General features: G+C 43.6%; 1 protein-coding gene across 2 annotated transcripts; it reads left to right on the forward strand.

Moving 5' to 3' along the window:
* Positions 1 to 495: 495 nt before the first annotated feature.
* On the forward strand, positions 496 to 16,904 carry LOC124008247. 2 transcript variants are annotated; one of them, XM_046319386.1, is made up of 8 exons: positions 496 to 723; positions 5,789 to 5,991; positions 6,218 to 6,316; positions 6,465 to 6,560; positions 7,071 to 7,305; positions 7,428 to 8,247; positions 16,037 to 16,120; positions 16,219 to 16,904. In XM_046319386.1, exons 2-7 carry the CDS (start codon positions 5,854 to 5,856, stop codon positions 16,062 to 16,064), a joined length of 1,416 nt encoding a protein of 471 aa, XP_046175342.1. In that variant the 5' UTR covers positions 496 to 723; positions 5,789 to 5,853; the 3' UTR covers positions 16,065 to 16,120; positions 16,219 to 16,904. The 2 variants fall into 2 exon arrangements, with proteins under 2 accessions (XP_046175342.1, XP_046175341.1); XM_046319385.1 differs by lacking the exon at positions 496 to 723 and adding an exon at positions 1,926 to 2,355.
* Positions 16,905 to 16,923: the final 19 nt, after the last annotated feature.

Below are 16,923 nucleotides of genomic sequence, written 5' to 3' on the forward strand. Positions count from 1 at the left end.
TCAGTGAAGTTAAGGTAATCATGAAGATTATTTCACAGAACAGTGAGACAGATATTTCACTGGATGTATAAATATGAATCCTCCGCATGGAGTTTACACTCATTAGCAAATAAGGTAGTGGGAGAAGATGGAACGAGATGGATTTTGGCCTACATTCCACAAATGTTCTCATCGATGAAACATTTGATCTCAATAGAGTTTTTTTCTGTTCCCAAAACTAGAATCTGTCATGAACAGAGTGGACTACGTTTTGTAGACTTTAGACTTTGCTAAAGTTTTTAAAAATGCCGTTGTTTAGGAACGCAAAGTAGGCGTTCCCTAACGGAAATATGCAGATGTTGGCTAGAACGGGCCAATAGGATCTCGCTAGCTCGTGTTTGACTCTGTCCACCTCCTTGCTAGTTCTGCCCACTATGACTCATCTGTTCCCATTGGAAACAACAGACGGTGGTCTATCTTCATTTAGTTATACAATCTCTGATTATACATTCATTCAGACGTCACATCCAGCAAGTAGAGAAGGCGGGGGAAATGTGGTTTTGGAGAAAGAGATGGCGGAAGTTGATGTGGATCTTGAATCAAGGAGTAGCGTACAGTGCTGAGAAGGTTCCTTATCTTGTAGCACTATGGGTTATTAATGAGGAGAAGCGGATCGGATTACCAATCCTGAAGAACCCATTTGAGATATCCAAATTGGTGGAGAAAGTGCTGGGTAAATTGAAGGTTGTGAGAATTACGAGAGGCATGTTTGTTTAGATGTAATGTATTTCTGTGGATCAGAAAGAACGTGTGTTGCGTCTTACCCGAATTGAGAAGTTTGACGTGGCTTCGGAACACGGCACGGTTAAGGGGATAATACCTGGCGTCTCGTGGGAAATCTGTTACAGAGATGAAAAATATTACTGGAGTGATTGAAGCACGTCGGGTGAATCGTGTGTGTGTGTGTGTGTGTGTGTGTGTGTGTGTGTGTGTGTGTGTGTGTGTGTGTGTGTGTGTGTGTGTGTGTGTGTGTGTGTGTGTGTGTGTGTGTGTGCGCAGGGGGGGGTCGTCGTCAAGTCTCTTTTTATATGAAGTCTCTTCCCTACTCAAGTGCAGTTGGGGTATATAAACTACAGGGCAGAGCATTTACCCCAAGACCAATGCAGTGTGATCACTGTAGAGCTTTTGAACATGTTTCAGTCAAGTGGGGGGTGGCAGGTTAGCCTTGTGGTTAGAGCATTGGACTAGTAACCGAAAGGTTGTAAGTTCGAACCCCCGAGCTGACAAGGTACAAATCTGTCGTTCTGCCCCTGAACAGGCAGTTAACCCACTGTTCCTAGGCTGTCATTGAAAATAAGAATTTGTCCTTAACTGACTTGCCTGGTAAAATTAAGGTAAAATAAAAAATAAAAAAAGTGTTTGCAGAAGGGGAGATGTGGAAAATATTTTAGAAGTGATGAAAATGTAACATGTTGCAATTGTAGTGGGAACCATGAAGCTTCTTTGGAATGCCCGACCACGGTAGTAGAGAATTTAGCCAAAATCCGGGTTTTCCAAAGCATTTCATATGCAGCGGCTGTTAAGTGTTCGAATGGTATTCCTAAAGACTCCATGGTGTCATGGTGGCGGATAGGCCTTTGCTGCAGGGGTTGCCTTTCACCAACAGGCCCTATATGTTAAGAAGGTGGACTGTGTGGCCTTCATAGCTATGGGGATTAATGGCACTACCAAGGTGGAGAGGAAATTTCAGAAAATAGATATCATTGTGGATGCTGCAGAGTGGTTCCCGGGACTGAAAGACTTCTCAGCGGAGGAGTTGCATGGAGTATTGTCACCAGCCATATCACCCTCTCAGGTCCTAGAGCCTGAGAAGGGGAAATATGGAGATTTGAAAGAAGGAAGTGGGAGATTTTAGGGCTCTATTTCACGTTCTTAGAGGAACAGGACTAATGAGGACAATTTAATGTAGTTAGGCCGTGACTGGCCTTACACTCCTAGTACAGTAGGTGGCGATGTATGCACCTTGAAAGTTGGATACGATCCGCCAATCCTGAAGAAGAGAAAGTAGGAGAACCCAGCGTGTTTTTACGCCTAAAATTAACAAACTCTTATGACCAAAGTCAGTGTAATAGATACAGAATAGCAACCTCGCGCGTTGCATGTTTTCTGTCTGTATTGCTAGATAATCACTTGTTATTGTAACCTTGTCGTTAACTTATCCAGCAATCTCAGAAGAAACGCTTTATTAGCCTAGCTAGCTACAAAGTTGTCTACAAAGTTGGCTTGGGAAGTGAGCTAAAGCTAGCCATTCTAAGTATAAAAATCGACCTAAATTCGAACGGGACAATATGGCAACTAAGAAGTCATCTGAAATGGGTAATTACTTTAGTCTTTGGTTTCCAACAGTTGTCTCTTTGCAATCATTAACTGCAAAGAAACAGTAGGTATCTAATTGCGGGTTAGCCAGCCCTAAACAAACAACCTGATGCTTGCCCCTAGCTAGCTATATCAGTACAGTAGCCAAATAGTCTCCTAAAACAAGACGCATAGTCAGTGTTAGTAAAAGCAAAGTGACATTGACAGTTTCCTAACAGTTTTACAGCCAGTCAATACATTCGGGTGTCTTTATCAACCATTATATAATAAGGGCATATTTATTTTATTTTACCTTTATTTAACCAGGTACGCAAGTTGCGAACAAGTTCTCATTTACAATGCGATCTGGCCAAGATAAAGCAAAGCAGTTCGACACATACAACGACACAGAGTTACACATGGAGTAAAACAAACATACAGTCAATAATATACAGTATAAACAAGTCTATATACGATGTGAGAAAATGAGGTGAGATAAGGGAGGTAAAGGCAAAAAAAGGCCATGGTGGCAAAGTAAATACAATATAGCAAGTAAAACACTGGAATGGTAGATTTGCAATGGAAGAATGTGCAAAATAGAAATAACAATAATGGGGTGCAAAGGAGCAAAATTAATTAATGAAATACAGTAGGGAAAGAGGTAGTTGTTTGGGCTAAATTATAGGTGGGCTAAATTATAGGTGCAGTAATCTGTGAGCTGCTCTGACAGTTGGTGCTTAAAGCTAGTGAGGGAGATAAGTGTTTCCAGTTTAAGAGATTTTTGTAGTTCGTTCCAGTCATTGGCAGCAGAGAACTGGAAGGAGAGGCGGCCAGAGAAAGAATTAGTTTTGGGGCTGACTAGAGAGATATACCTGCTGGAGCGTGTGCTACAGGTGGGAGATGCTATGGTGACCAGCGAGCTGAGATAAGGGGGGACTTTACCTAGCAGGGTCTTGTAGATGACCTGGAGCCAGTGGGTTTGGCGACGAGTATGAAGCGAGGGCCAGCCAACGAGAGCGTACAGGTCGCAATGGTGGGTAGTATATGGGGCTTTGGTGACAAAACGGATTGCACTGTGATAGACTGCATCCAATTTGTTGAGTAGGGTATTGGAGGCTATAAAATGGTCGCTCTGGATAAGAGCGTCTGCTAAATGACTTAAATGTAAATGTTGCTTACAACTACTTGAATTTGAAGTAAAGTAGGAATATTAATTACACCCTAACTATTTTATAGGGATAGTTCGCCCAAATTACAAAACATACCCAATGGTTCCTTCCCCTTTAAAACAGCACTGTTACCATGGTTACTCCATGGATTTTCAGTATGAAGGAATCCACCCTAAAAAGATGCAATAGTCTCTAAAAGCCAGAATGTTGAATAAAATTATATTTACACTTACTTTACCGGTTGTACATGCTGGTGCTTTTGGCGGTAGGAGGTGGAGATAGGGTATCCACAGGAAAGTGTTGTTTACTTGACTTTTTTGCGGTGCCGATATTCATGGGTCCAATATTACCTTTTTTTTGTGCATCATGTCCAAATCATCCAAGATTATCTAAAATTGATTGTGAAGCTCAACAGTCACTTATATGATTTAAACATGGCGCTCAAAAAAGGCTAACAGCCAGTCACTCTTCTAGTACTGAGCGATTAACCGAAATGTCAGTTATTTTTAGTTTTTTAAACAACTAATTGACTGACTTCAGTTCAATTATTAGAATTGTTTTTTCTTTTTCTGTGAGCTCAATGTGCACATTGCAGTTTCTGTAGAGATAAATCAGATCAAGCCTGAACTATGCGATGTAGTACGGAGTTGTAGTTACCAACTGGCCAATATTCTACATAATTTAATGCAGAAAATGTGGTCATTAACTACAATGACACAATCCCTTGCACGCCTACTCCGGTATGTTTCTCTTTTATGCCTGCCACGTTAGGTTAGTGTGGGGCAGAAAAGGAGAGAGAAGAGACAGAATGTGCGATCGAGAGGAATAAGAGAGCAGTTGCTTCGAGATATCTTTACCCTGGAAATACATGATCTTGGCCTTATTTACTTTGAAGAACTACTAAAATTGTGATTTTTGTCAGACCGCATAGGCAGCTGTATAGAGATGACAGCCACCCTCGAAGCAGCGTTACCTATGCAGAGCAAGGGGAATAACAACTCCAAGTCTCAGAGCGAGTGACGTTTGAAATGCTATTAGCGTGCACCCCGCTAACTAGCTAGCCATTTCACATCGTTACACCAGCCTAATCTCGGGAGTTGATAGGCTTGAAGTCATAAACAGCTGCTGGCAAACGCACGAATGTGCTGTTTGAATGAATGCTTACGCGCCTGCTGCTGCCTACCATCACTCAGTCAGACTGCTCTATGAAATCATAGACTTAGTTATAACATGATAACACACAGAAATACGAGCCTTAGGTCATTAATATGGTCGAATCCGGAAACCATCATCTCGATAACAAGACGTTTATTCTTTCAGTGAAATAAGAAACCGTTCCGTATTTTATCTAACGGGTGACATCCATAAGTCTAAATATTCCTGTTACATTGCACAGCCTTCAATGTTATGTCATAATTACGTAATGTTCTGGCAAATTAGGCGGCCCAAACTGTTGCATATACACTGACTCTGCGTTCAATGAACTCAAGAGAAGTGGCACAATTTCACCTGCTAATTGCCTGCTATTGCCTGCTAATCTGGATTTATGTTGGCTAAATATGCAGGTTTAAAAATATATACTTCTGTGTATTGATTTTAAGAAAGGCATTGATGTTTATGGTTAGGTACACGTTGGAGCAACGATACGCACCGCATCGATTATATGCAATGCAGGACACGCTAGATAAACTAGTAATATCATCAACCATGTGTAGTTAACTAGTGATTATGATTGATTGATTGATTTTAATAAGATAAGTTTAATGCTAGCTAGCAACTTACCTTGGCTTACTGCATTCGCGTAACAGGCAGTCTCCTCGTGGAGTGCAATGTAATTAGTTGGTTAGAGCGTTGGACTAGTTAACTGTAAGGTTGCAAGATTGAATCCCTCGAGCGGACAAGGTAAAAATGTCCTTCTGCCCCTGAACGAGGCAGTTAACCCACCGTTCCTAGGCCGTCATTGAAAATAAGAATGTGTTCTTAACTAACTTGCCTAGTTAAATAAAGATTAAATAAAGGTGTACATTTTGTATTTTTTTAATACAGTGTCCAAAAATGTCGATTGTTATGAAAACTTGAAATCGGCCCTAATTAATCGGCCATTCTGATTAATCGGCCGACCTCTATAATATACACAACACCTGAAATAAGAATGAATAAGTGATAGGCAGTAGTGGGATGTCACTACCGTCATGGGACTTTAATTTAAAGATTATTTTATCAAACCAACTCACCTCAAAAGGCACTATTTGCTCCGCGTTACTCTCCCCTTTCTATCCCCTCAGACATCTTCCTTTCCTTCTCCTCCCTACGCCTCCTGGCCCCTCCCATCCGGCTGGTCTCTGCTGCCATGTGGAAGGTGATGAAGCAACGCGATGTGATGCATTATGGGACGCTGGAGGAGTTTGTGACATCCTGCTGTGAGACTGTCCCTGGCCTGCTCACATCTAGACACCAGGCCAAGCTGGCTCTGGGGCTGAGATCACGGGTGTGTGTGGAGGATGATATTGTTGACCCATGGCCATAAGTCTTTAAACAGTTGTGTTGTAGAAAAAATGGGTTGCATTCATTTGGCACCAAATGGTTGAAAACCTGAACTTGTCCAATAAGAAAAGCTCAATTTTGTTTTCCGTTGCAACTTAATGAATATTACCCTGTATGTGCTTCCACTGTCAGACTGTTCAGTCCTTAATTATGTCTCTGGCCATTTGTAGCTGATCTTAGAGCTGTGCAATGGCTCAGACCCACCAGATCCAGCGGTTATCCTTACCCAGCTGGAAAGAATCCGTGGCCCCAACCCGTCCTCTGCCCTGGTGAGTGACAGTCAGTTCTCTGTACTGCAAGATGGGTGTGGTATTTGAATGGTCTTTCATCACTTCACTGCTTTGTAGCCTAGGAATGATTTAGTGAGAAATACAGTATGCTTGCTGTAAGTGATGTCTCTGTATTCCTATGTTGCAGAAAAAGGATGTGAAGATTGAAACAGCAGTGACCAACCTCCGGGACCTGGTTGAAAGCTTTCTGAAAGACCCCACAGAGAGAGAACTATTCTACAAGGTCAGGCTGGCTTTGTTTTTTGACTCAGCAGCTTTTCGGGGCGGCAGGTAGCCTAGCTGTTAGAGAGGCAAGCCAGCAACAGGAGGGCTGTCCTGTCGAATCCCGGGGCCGACCGAAAATATCAGTCATGAAGTGAGCTGGCCAACCGGAGGGTTGCTGGTGTCAAATCCTAGATTGCATTGTCTACTGTTGTGCCCTTGAGCAAGCCACTTAACCCCCCACAACAACAGCTGCCCGGGCACCCAGTGTGGCAGCCCCCCACACCTCTCCCCCCAAAACACTATGTATGTGTGTCTTTTAGAGGGGTTGGGTTAAAACAGGAAGTAACATTTTGGTTGGACCTTGTGCGTAAATTAACAATAAAGTTATCTTAATTAGAGACAATCACTGTAGCCTCATACTACCATCCTGGTCTCGCAAGCTTACATTCTGTTTCGCTATGGTCGTACGAGGCTACATCCACTGAGCAAATCTCAAATTCTCTGTCCCCCTCTCGTCTACCCCATACAGGTGGAGTTTCTGTCAGAGTATGGGCCTCAGTTTGACCAGGAGCTGGAGAAACTGCTGTGGGAGTTCCTGCTCCGACTGGACCAGCTTCTCCCAGTGCCCAACCTGGCTCAGACGGTGTCGTGGCTCACTGCTGCCCCTCCTGTCCTGGAGGAGTGTGCACAGGCTGCTTCCCAACCCCAGCTCCTGAGGACCCTGCTCCAGCACCAGATCTGCCTGGGACACCTGGATTCTGCAGGTGGGTCTACATAGGGCGCGTTCCAGGCCGACTATATTGCAGTCGCCAGCCAGATTTCACAACGCCTGGGATAGATTTTTAAGATATCGGCTAACCTCATCTCTTTTGTTACCTCCTATCAGCTCCTCTCTCTCCGTGTATGGGCGACTACCTCCTCTCATCACTCTCTCTCCCTCCCTCTGGAAGAGTGCAGCAAAGCGTCAAATCAAGATCTAAGCCTGCCTCGGTTTCCACCCCAAGCCCTCTGTCTTTAACCCCATTAACTGATTACAGACAAACAAACTTGTCATTGCCCGTCGCACCTGTGATTGGCGGGATTTGCAACGAAGACCTTCCAGTCATGGCTTCAGCCAATAAGAGGGCAAGAACTTTCCAGGAAGATGTTGTTATCCAATCGGTTTCAAGGGATGTGGAGGAGGACGCTGAGTCAACAGAGAGGTCAAAATATACATGGGTCAAAAGCAGAGAAGAGGAATCCGAAGAGGACGAGGAGATCATGGTCATGAGAAGAGGGAGGAAGAGGAGGAGTGTGAGAGACAGAGGGAGTGAAAGAGTGCTCCGGAGTGGGTGTGGGGGGGAGTTTGTTAGAGATGGAGAGACTGAGAGTGACCTTCTTAGGGACTGTTTGGTCCAGTTGGGGATTGCAAACCTCAAGGTTCCGGAAGACCATCGCCTCTATTCTTACATCACAGCCTGTCTGCTCAACAAACCCAGGGTGCTCATCCCCCGACTGATTTCAACAGACATCCCTGCTCTTTTGAAGTCGCAACCTCCTTCCTGCAGCAATGGGACACCAACAGCAGGGGAAGGGAGCTCTCTATGGGGACAGAGGCCCAAGTTGCCGGCGATAACGGCATGTCGGCTTCCTTCGACCTGGCAACGGAAGTTGAGTGACAGGTCATTGACCCTAGATATGGGGTTTCCAGCATCAGCTGACAAAGAGTAAGATAAATACAGGTGCTGATTTAAACAACCAAGGATACTTTCCTATACTAGCCTGGTTGCCAGATCTGGCTGTGCTTTCTTTAGTAAAATGATGTTGTTCATTCATCGTTCCATACGTTCATCATCTCATACATGTAAGTGGAATGATGGCACACAACTGTAATTGTTTAAATCAGCAACGGATCGAGCAATCAGGCTAGTCAAATACCCACTAGTACTACAGTTTTTTATTTTTTTTAATTGCTTTTATGCTATTTTCACAAGTATGTCGTGAATTTTCAAAAGGCTTCGTACAAAACTTCGAACTGGTAACACTTGTAACGCAGAAAGTCTCATATTCAAAACTTCATTCTAAGTTCATTTTGAAGAAAACTTTCACCACACAAGGTGCTACACCTACAAGGAGCTACACCTACAAGGAGCTACACCTACAAGGAGCTACACCTACAAGGTGCTACACCTACAAGGTGCTACACCTACAAGGTGCTACACCTACAAGGTGCTACACCTACAAGGTGCTACACCTACAATACAAGGTGCTACACCTACAAGGTGCTACACCTTGAATTTCTCTCCTATGTGGAAGCTAGGTGAAAATAAACTTGGACTTAATGCGGGCCAAACTAAATCTGTTCTCTAATTCACTGATACATTTATGATGGTCTACATATTCACTCTTTGGATGGCTCGTATCATCAAGTGGGTTCCCACCTATAAATATCTCAGTGTCTGGACTGATAAATATCTGAGCGTCTGGATTGATAAATATCTGAGCGTCTGGATTGATAAATATCTGAGCGTCTGGATTGATAAATATCTGAGCGTCTGGATTGATAAATATCTGAGCGTCTGGATTGATAAATATCTGAGCGTCTGTGTTGATAAATATCTGAGCGTCTGGATTGATAAATATCTGAGCGTCTGGATTGATAAATATCTCAGTGTCTGGATTGATAAATATCTGAGCGTCTGGATTGATAAATATCTCAGTGTCTGGATTGATAAATATCTGAGCGTCTGGATTGATAAATATCTGAGCGTCTGGATTGATAAATATCTGAGCGTCTGGATTGATAAATATCTGAGCGTCTGGATTGATAAATATCTGAGCGTCTGGATTGATAAATATCTGAGCGTCTGGATTGATAAATATCTGAGCGTCTGGATTGATAAATATCTGAGCGTCTGGATTGATAAATATCTGAGCGTCTGGATTGATAAATATCTGAGCGTCTGGATTGATAAATATCTGAGCGTCTGGATTGATAAATATCTCTGTGTCTGGATTGATAAATATCTGAGCGTTAAAAAAATAAATAAATTAAACGTACAGATGCACTACACAAAGAGCTAAGATTTAAAGGGGTTTTCTTTTTAGAAATAGATCGTGCCTCTCCATGAACGGCAGGAAGCATATTGTACAGTCATCTTCTCTGCCAGTTCTTGACTACGGTGACACCATTTACCAGAATGCAGCAGCCACTACTCTTAAACCATCGAATGCCGTCTACCATAGCGCCCTTCGCTTTATTACAGGTGAGGGCTTTTTAATACTCATCACTGCATCCTGTATCAGAAGGTCAGCAGGACCTTGGTTGGTTAATTCTTTGAGGTCCCACTTGTCTCCACAAACTTATTTTTTGTTGTGTATTTTACCCAATTTTTCTCAATTTCAATTCTGTTCACGATCCGGCTGTGTGAGAGCCTGGGATCGATAGGGCAGTTTAAAACTAAGTGTGCAATTGCTTTAATGAACTATTATTACTTGTTAAAATAGCCTGATGTGTTGTTTTGATTACATTTTTTGTCCCCAGGGCACAATTGCAAATGAGACACCAGTCTCAATTGGGCTCCCCTGAATAAAATACAAGTACTTATTTGAATGTATTTTTTTCTCCATACTCTGTATGATATGATCCTCTCACTGACTAGGTGATGTTGTGGGAACATTGGTGCAGTGACAGAATACCAGGGCCTGTCTGGTAGAGCATAGTATTATTGATGTATGGAATGTTAGTTAGGCTGAACTATGTAAGTGTGTTCTTTATTTCCATTTATGTAACTTTGTCCTTTGGTTGATTCCGTGTGCGACTGGTGGACGATACTGGGGTGGAATGAAGGTGGTAATGTAACACAAGTTGGTGAGGTGGAAACCATTAAGTTGAAACTTCAGCAGGAGGAGGGAGGAAACACTATTCAAGGTTGCTGCGTTCACCTCTTAACTGACCACAGTGGCTGAGGTGAAAGCCTCAGCGGGAGCCAAGGACCTTAGTTGAAACTCCCATCTGGTTCAGTTTATATGAGCAGGAGCCTGGCGGCTCCATCTCATTCACAGGGATCTTGTTCATTTCATGAGCAGGTCCAAGGCCTTGCGCAATACCTCAGATAACCCTTCATGGGTGGTAGACTGTAACACGTTACACTGTACCTCAACCCTTCATGGACGGTAGGCTGTACCTCCGATAACCCTTCATGGACAGTACACTGTACCTCAGATAACCCTTCATGGACAGTACACTGTACCTCAGATAACCCTTCATGGGCGGTACACTGTAACACTGTACCTCAGATAACCCTTCATGGGCGGTACACTGTAACACTGTACCTCAGATAACCCTTCATGGGCGGTACACTGTAACACTGTACCTCAGATAACCCTTCATGGGTGGTACACTGTAACACTGTACCTCAGATAACCGTTCATGTGCGGTAGACTGTACCTCGGATAACCCTTCATGGGCGGTAGACTGTAACACTGTACCTCAGATAACCCTTCATGGGCGGTACACTGTAACACTGTACCTCAGATAACCCTTCATGGACGGTACACTGTACCTCAGATAACCCTTCATGGACGGTACACTGTACCTCAGATAACCCTTCATGGACGGTACACTGTAACACTGTACCTCAGATAACCCTTCATGGACGGTACACTGTAACGCTGTACCTCAGATAACCCTTCATGGGCGGTACGCTGTACCTCAGATAACCCTTCATGGGCGGTACGCTGTACCTCAGATAACCCTTCATGGACGGTACCCTGTACCTCAGATAACCCTTCATGGACGGTACGCTGTACCTCAGATAACCCTTCATGGGCGGTACGCTGTACCTCAGATAACCCTTCATGGGCGGTACGCTGTACCTCAGATAACCCTTCATGGGCGGTACGCTGTACCTCAGATAACCCTTCATGGACGGTACGCTGTACCTCAGATAACCCTTCATGGACGGTACGCTGTACCTCAGATAACCCTTCATGGACGGTACGCTGTACCTCAGATAACCCTTCATGGACGGTACGCTGTACCTCAGATAACCCTTCATGGACGGTACGCTGTACCTCAGATAACCCTTCATGGACGGTACGCTGTACCTCAGATAACCCTTCATGGACGGTACGCTGTACCTCAGATAACCCTTCATGGACGGTACGCTGTACCTCAGATAACCCTTCATGGACGGTACGCTGTACCTCAGAAAACCCTTCATGGGCGGTACGCTGTACCTCAGAAAACCCTTCATGGGCAGTACACTGTAACAAGGCTCAAGGAATGTAGCTCATTCTGAGCAGGGGTGAAGGAAGCGAAGTGAAGCCTGTATGTCTGTTTAGTTCATTTTATTTTCTGGGGTGAAGGAGAATAGTTGGAGCCCTGTATGAACTGACATAAGTGTAACTGTCTTGGTTATTTAGGAAAGTTCATGAATGTTTCATTTGACCTAATGGTAACTAACAAAAGGCCTATAAGTTTAAGAGATTACATGTTACCGTAAGAAACCCAATGCGGGTGGTAACTGTAAAAAGTCTATACTTTATCCCAGAATACCCATTACAAGCGGTCCTATAGAAACATGGGAGCCTTATTCACGTCAGAGAAATTTAGCAAAAAATATCAGCCTATTTGCAACGCACCTTATTGTATTTTTGTTTTCGTGGTTTTCACATGATTATGAAAGTGTATGTAATTCTGTCCTTGGGATGCACTTGTCTATTAATGTTCTGTATCTTTTGTTTGGACCCCAGGAAGAGTAGCTGCTGCTTTAGTAGTAGCTAATGAGGATCCGAATAAAATACCCCGAAAAGTACTACTGTAATCACATGACTGCCCTCGACAAGCACAAAAACATCATACAGCGGACTGCAATAGCATCGAACAGTCCCCGCGATATGCAACTGTTCAGGGAAGTCAGGAACCAATACACGCAGTCAGTCAGGAAAGCTAAGGCCAGCTTCTTCAGGCAGAAGTTTGCATCCTGTAGCTCCAACTCCAAAAAGTTCTGGGACACTGTGAAGTCCATGGAGAACAAGAGCACCTCCTCCCAGCTGCCCACTGCACTGAGGCTAGGGAACACGGTCACCACTGACAAATCCATGATTATCGAAAACTTCAACAAGCATTTCTCAACGGCTGGCCATGCCTTCCGCCTGGCTACTCCTACCTCGGCCAACAGCTCCGGCCCCCCCGCAGCTCCTCGCCCAAGCCTCTCCAGGTTCTCCTTTACCCAAATCCAGATAGCAGATGTTCTGAAAGAGCTGCAAAACCTGGACCCGTATAAATCAGCTGGGCTTGACAATCTGGACCCTCTATTTCTGAAACTATCCGCCACCATTGTCGCAACCCCTATTACCAAGGACTTATTATTATTGCCTGTTCAACCTCTCTTTCATATTGTCTGAGATCCCCAAGGACTGGAAATCTGCCGCAGTCATCCCCCTCTTCAAAGGGGGAGACACTCTAGATCCAAACTGTTACAGACCTATATCCATCCTGCCCTTCCTATCTAAGGTCTTCGAAAGCCAAGTCAACAAACAGGTCACTGACCATCTCGAATCCCACCGTACCTTCTCCGCTATGCAATCTGGTTTCCGAGCCGGTCACGGGTGCACCTCAGCCACACTCAAGGTACTAAACGACATCATAACCGCCATCGATAAAAGACAGTACTGTGCAGCCGTCTTCATCGACCTCGCCAAGGCTTTCGACTCTGTCAATCACCATATTCTTATCGGCAGACTCAGTAGCCTCGGTTTTTCGGATGACTGCCTTGCCTGGTTCACCAATTACTTTGCAGACAGAGTTCAGTGTGTCAAATCGGAGGGCATGTTGTCCGGTCCTCTGGCAGTCTCTATGGGGGTGCCACAGGGTTCAATTCTCGGGCCGACTCTTTTCTCTGTATATATCAATGATGTTGCGGGCGATTCCCTAATCCACCTCTACGCAGACGACACCATTTTATACACTTTCGGCCCGTCATTGGACACTGTGCTATCTAACCTCCAATCGAGCTTCAATGCCATACAACACTCCTTCCGTGGCCTCCAACTGCTCTTAAACGCTAGTAAAACCAAATGCATGCTTTTCAACCGATCGCTGCCTGCACCCGCATGCCCGACTAGCATCACCACACTGGATGGTTCCGACCTTGAATATGTGGACACCTATAAGTACCTAGGTGTCTGGCTAGACTGCAAACTCTCCTTCCAGACCCATATCAAACATCTCCAATCGAAAATCAAATCAAGAATCGGCTTTCTATTCCGCAACAAAGCCTCCTTCACTCACGCTGCCAAGCTTACCCTAGTAAAACTGACTATCCTACCGATCCTCGACTTCGGCGATGTCATCTACAAAATTGCTTCCAACACTCTACTCAGCAAACTGGATGCAGTTTATCACAGTGCCATCCGTTTTGTCACTAAAGCACCTTATACTACCCACCACTGCGACTTGTATGCTCTAGTCGGCTGGCCCTCGCTACATATTCGTCGCCAGACCCACTGGCTTCAGGTCATCTACAAGGCTATGCTAGGCAAAGCTCCGCCTTATCTCAGCTCACTGGTCACGATGGCAACACCCATCCGTAGCACGCGCTCCAGCAGGTGTATCTCATTGATCATCCCTAAAACCAACACCTCATTTGGCCGCCTTTCGTTCCAGTACTCTGCTGCCTGTGACTGGAACGAATTGCAAAAATCGCTGAAGTTGGAGACTTTTATCTCCCTCACCAACTTCAAACATCAGCTAGCTGAGCAGCTAACCGATCGCTGCAGCTGTACATAATCTATTGGTAAATAGCACACCCATTTTCACCTACCTCATCCCCACAGTTTTTATTCATTTACTTCTCTGCTCTTTTGCACACCAATATCTCTACCTGTACATGACCATCTGATCATTTATCACTCCAGTGTTAATCTGCAATATTGTAATTATTCGCCTACCTCCTCATGCCTTTTGCACACATTGTATATAGACTCCCCTTTTTTTCTCTGTGTTATTGACTTGTTAATTGTTTACTCCATGTGTAACTCTGTGTTGTCTGTTCACACTGCTATGCTTTATCTTGGCCAGGTCGCAGTTGCAAATGAGAACCTGTTCTCAACTAGCCTACCTGGTTAAATAAAGGTGAAATAAATAAAATAAAAACATGGAAGAAACAATGTTTAGCAGACCACTAGTTTGCATCAAGCCTGTCTTGAGAATTTTGGTCATACTTTAGGTTTTCATTGACATCACAGTGAATATCCTCATTGGGCATACTTTAGGTATTCATTAACATTACAGTAAATGTCCCCATTGGTCATACGTTAGCTTCTTATTGACATCACAGTAACTGTCCTCATTGTTCATGCACCTGGGGATAAACCTTCTGATGTGGTGAATCCAAGCCTGACATTCTGTCGGTCTGGATTAATGTCATTGCATACCTCATCCATGGCCTGAAGGATGGTGGCACGCTCATGGGGACGTGTTCCTAATGTGTGCAAAACATTACAAACACCTATTTTCATGATCGTCATACCAGGTGAATCCAGGTGACGCTTTGATCCCCTTTTGATGTCAATTCAATCAGTGTAGATGAAGGGCAGAAGGCAGGTTAAAGAAGCATTTGTAAGCCTTGAGACAATTGAGCCATGGATTGTGTATGTGTGCCATTCAGAAAATGTGTAGGTGCTTTTGAACAGGGTATGGTAGTAGGTGCCAGGTGGTCTTGTGTCAAGAACTGCAACGCTGCTGGGTTTTTCACACTGAACAGTTTTCCATGCGTATCGGGAATGCTTTTGACACCTTGTAGTCCATGCCCTGACAAACTGAAGCTGGTCTGAGGGCAATAGGGGGTGCAACTCAATATTGGGAAGGTGTTCCTAATGTTTTGTACACTAAGCTTCTTCACAAACATCTTTTCTGTAGTTCTCAATCTGTAGTAGGCAAATCTGTAGGTTTACCAAACGGGTAAGTGATTATCAATTAAGAGCAGTCTGATTTTAAGTAAGAGTAAAATGTATTTTAACAAAAGAGAATCATATTAAAAGTAGTGTGGACATTGTGAAAGGCAATTGTTTTATATAAACATGTATTGCAATGTGGAACATGTATTTCCAGCTGAAACAGTGTTTGGTGAAATAGTGACCTATAATTGTGTGTTGTACTTAAGTCAATTGAAAATATGCTTAGAGATTTGAAAACTGCCGTTTTGATCAGTTGAGGTTTGTACTAAGTTGTGATCACAAACTTGTGAAAATTGCACCGAAGCGACTGGGGGGGGGAATACATAAAAAAAATACATAGTGTCATCACATTATTGTAAATGTCCAGTATTAGCAGAAGTGTAGGACTATTACTCCACTGTTTACACCTCCAGGAACTGTGCATTGATCATATCTGCATGCATGTACTCTCAATTCTATGGTTAAGTGAGTATGTTATGTCAGTGCAGTTATCGTTGCCTAGCCATTAGTGTTATTGCAAGCCTTACGTTCTCCCGTCTCGTTTCCATCTAGAAATGTTAACTTCTCCAGTAACCGGTGACACAGGATGTCAATGGATATTCAGAGGATGAAGCGACAAAGAATTTCAAAGGCAGTGTAAGTAGAGCCTTGGGAAGCAACTTTTATTATTAACCTTGCTTGCCCTATGGTTCCTGAAACCACTGCAGTCTAATGTGCTCTCTGTCTCCCCCCAGTTGTTTGTGAAGCCCTACTACAGGTCCAAGCACGACACCTAAGTGTCCAAACCTCAGCGAGTTCTTTAAGCCCGGCATGGCCCGACGCCACCTGCTGTCTCATGGCAACGGACACAGATGACACTCAATAATTCACAGGTCTATGGCAAAATCATTTCTCCTGGTCCCAGATCTGTTTGTGCTGTTATGCCAATTTATGCCAATTTATATGGTCTGTTTATTAGACATGGCAAAATCATTTCACCATCCACTGTAAGAAAATATTTAATAGTGACTGACTAGCAGAGTTTTACAATTCTTCCTATCTGAATCACTTTGGAATAAGCATTTTAAAAAACCTGGGTGACTTTTATTGTGAAGTCAAAAGGATTGACCTGTCACTAAACCTGCACTACCTGTGTGCTGTAATACTTGTCGGTTCAATTGGCCAACACATTTTCTTTTAGGGGTAATAGGAATATCTTGACATATTGATAACTGAGGAAAAAACTTGCACAAATTGAGAAGAGTTTTGCTAATTAGTTTGACTTATATCTAATTATAGTTCAATTGTCCTTTTATAATAACCAGATGCAGGATCTTCAAAAAGCAAATAATGAATCAAAGGGAAATTGATGCATCTGCCAAATAGTTATTTTTCACACATCCAATGTCTTAATTGTGTATAATAAATGTTGTATTTACGAGTTCCTGTATCTATATTTA

The sequence above is a fragment of the Oncorhynchus gorbuscha genome, linkage group LG21 (genome assembly GCF_021184085.1).
Source record: "Oncorhynchus gorbuscha isolate QuinsamMale2020 ecotype Even-year linkage group LG21, OgorEven_v1.0, whole genome shotgun sequence".
Lineage (NCBI taxonomy): Eukaryota > Metazoa > Chordata > Actinopteri > Salmoniformes > Salmonidae > Oncorhynchus > Oncorhynchus gorbuscha.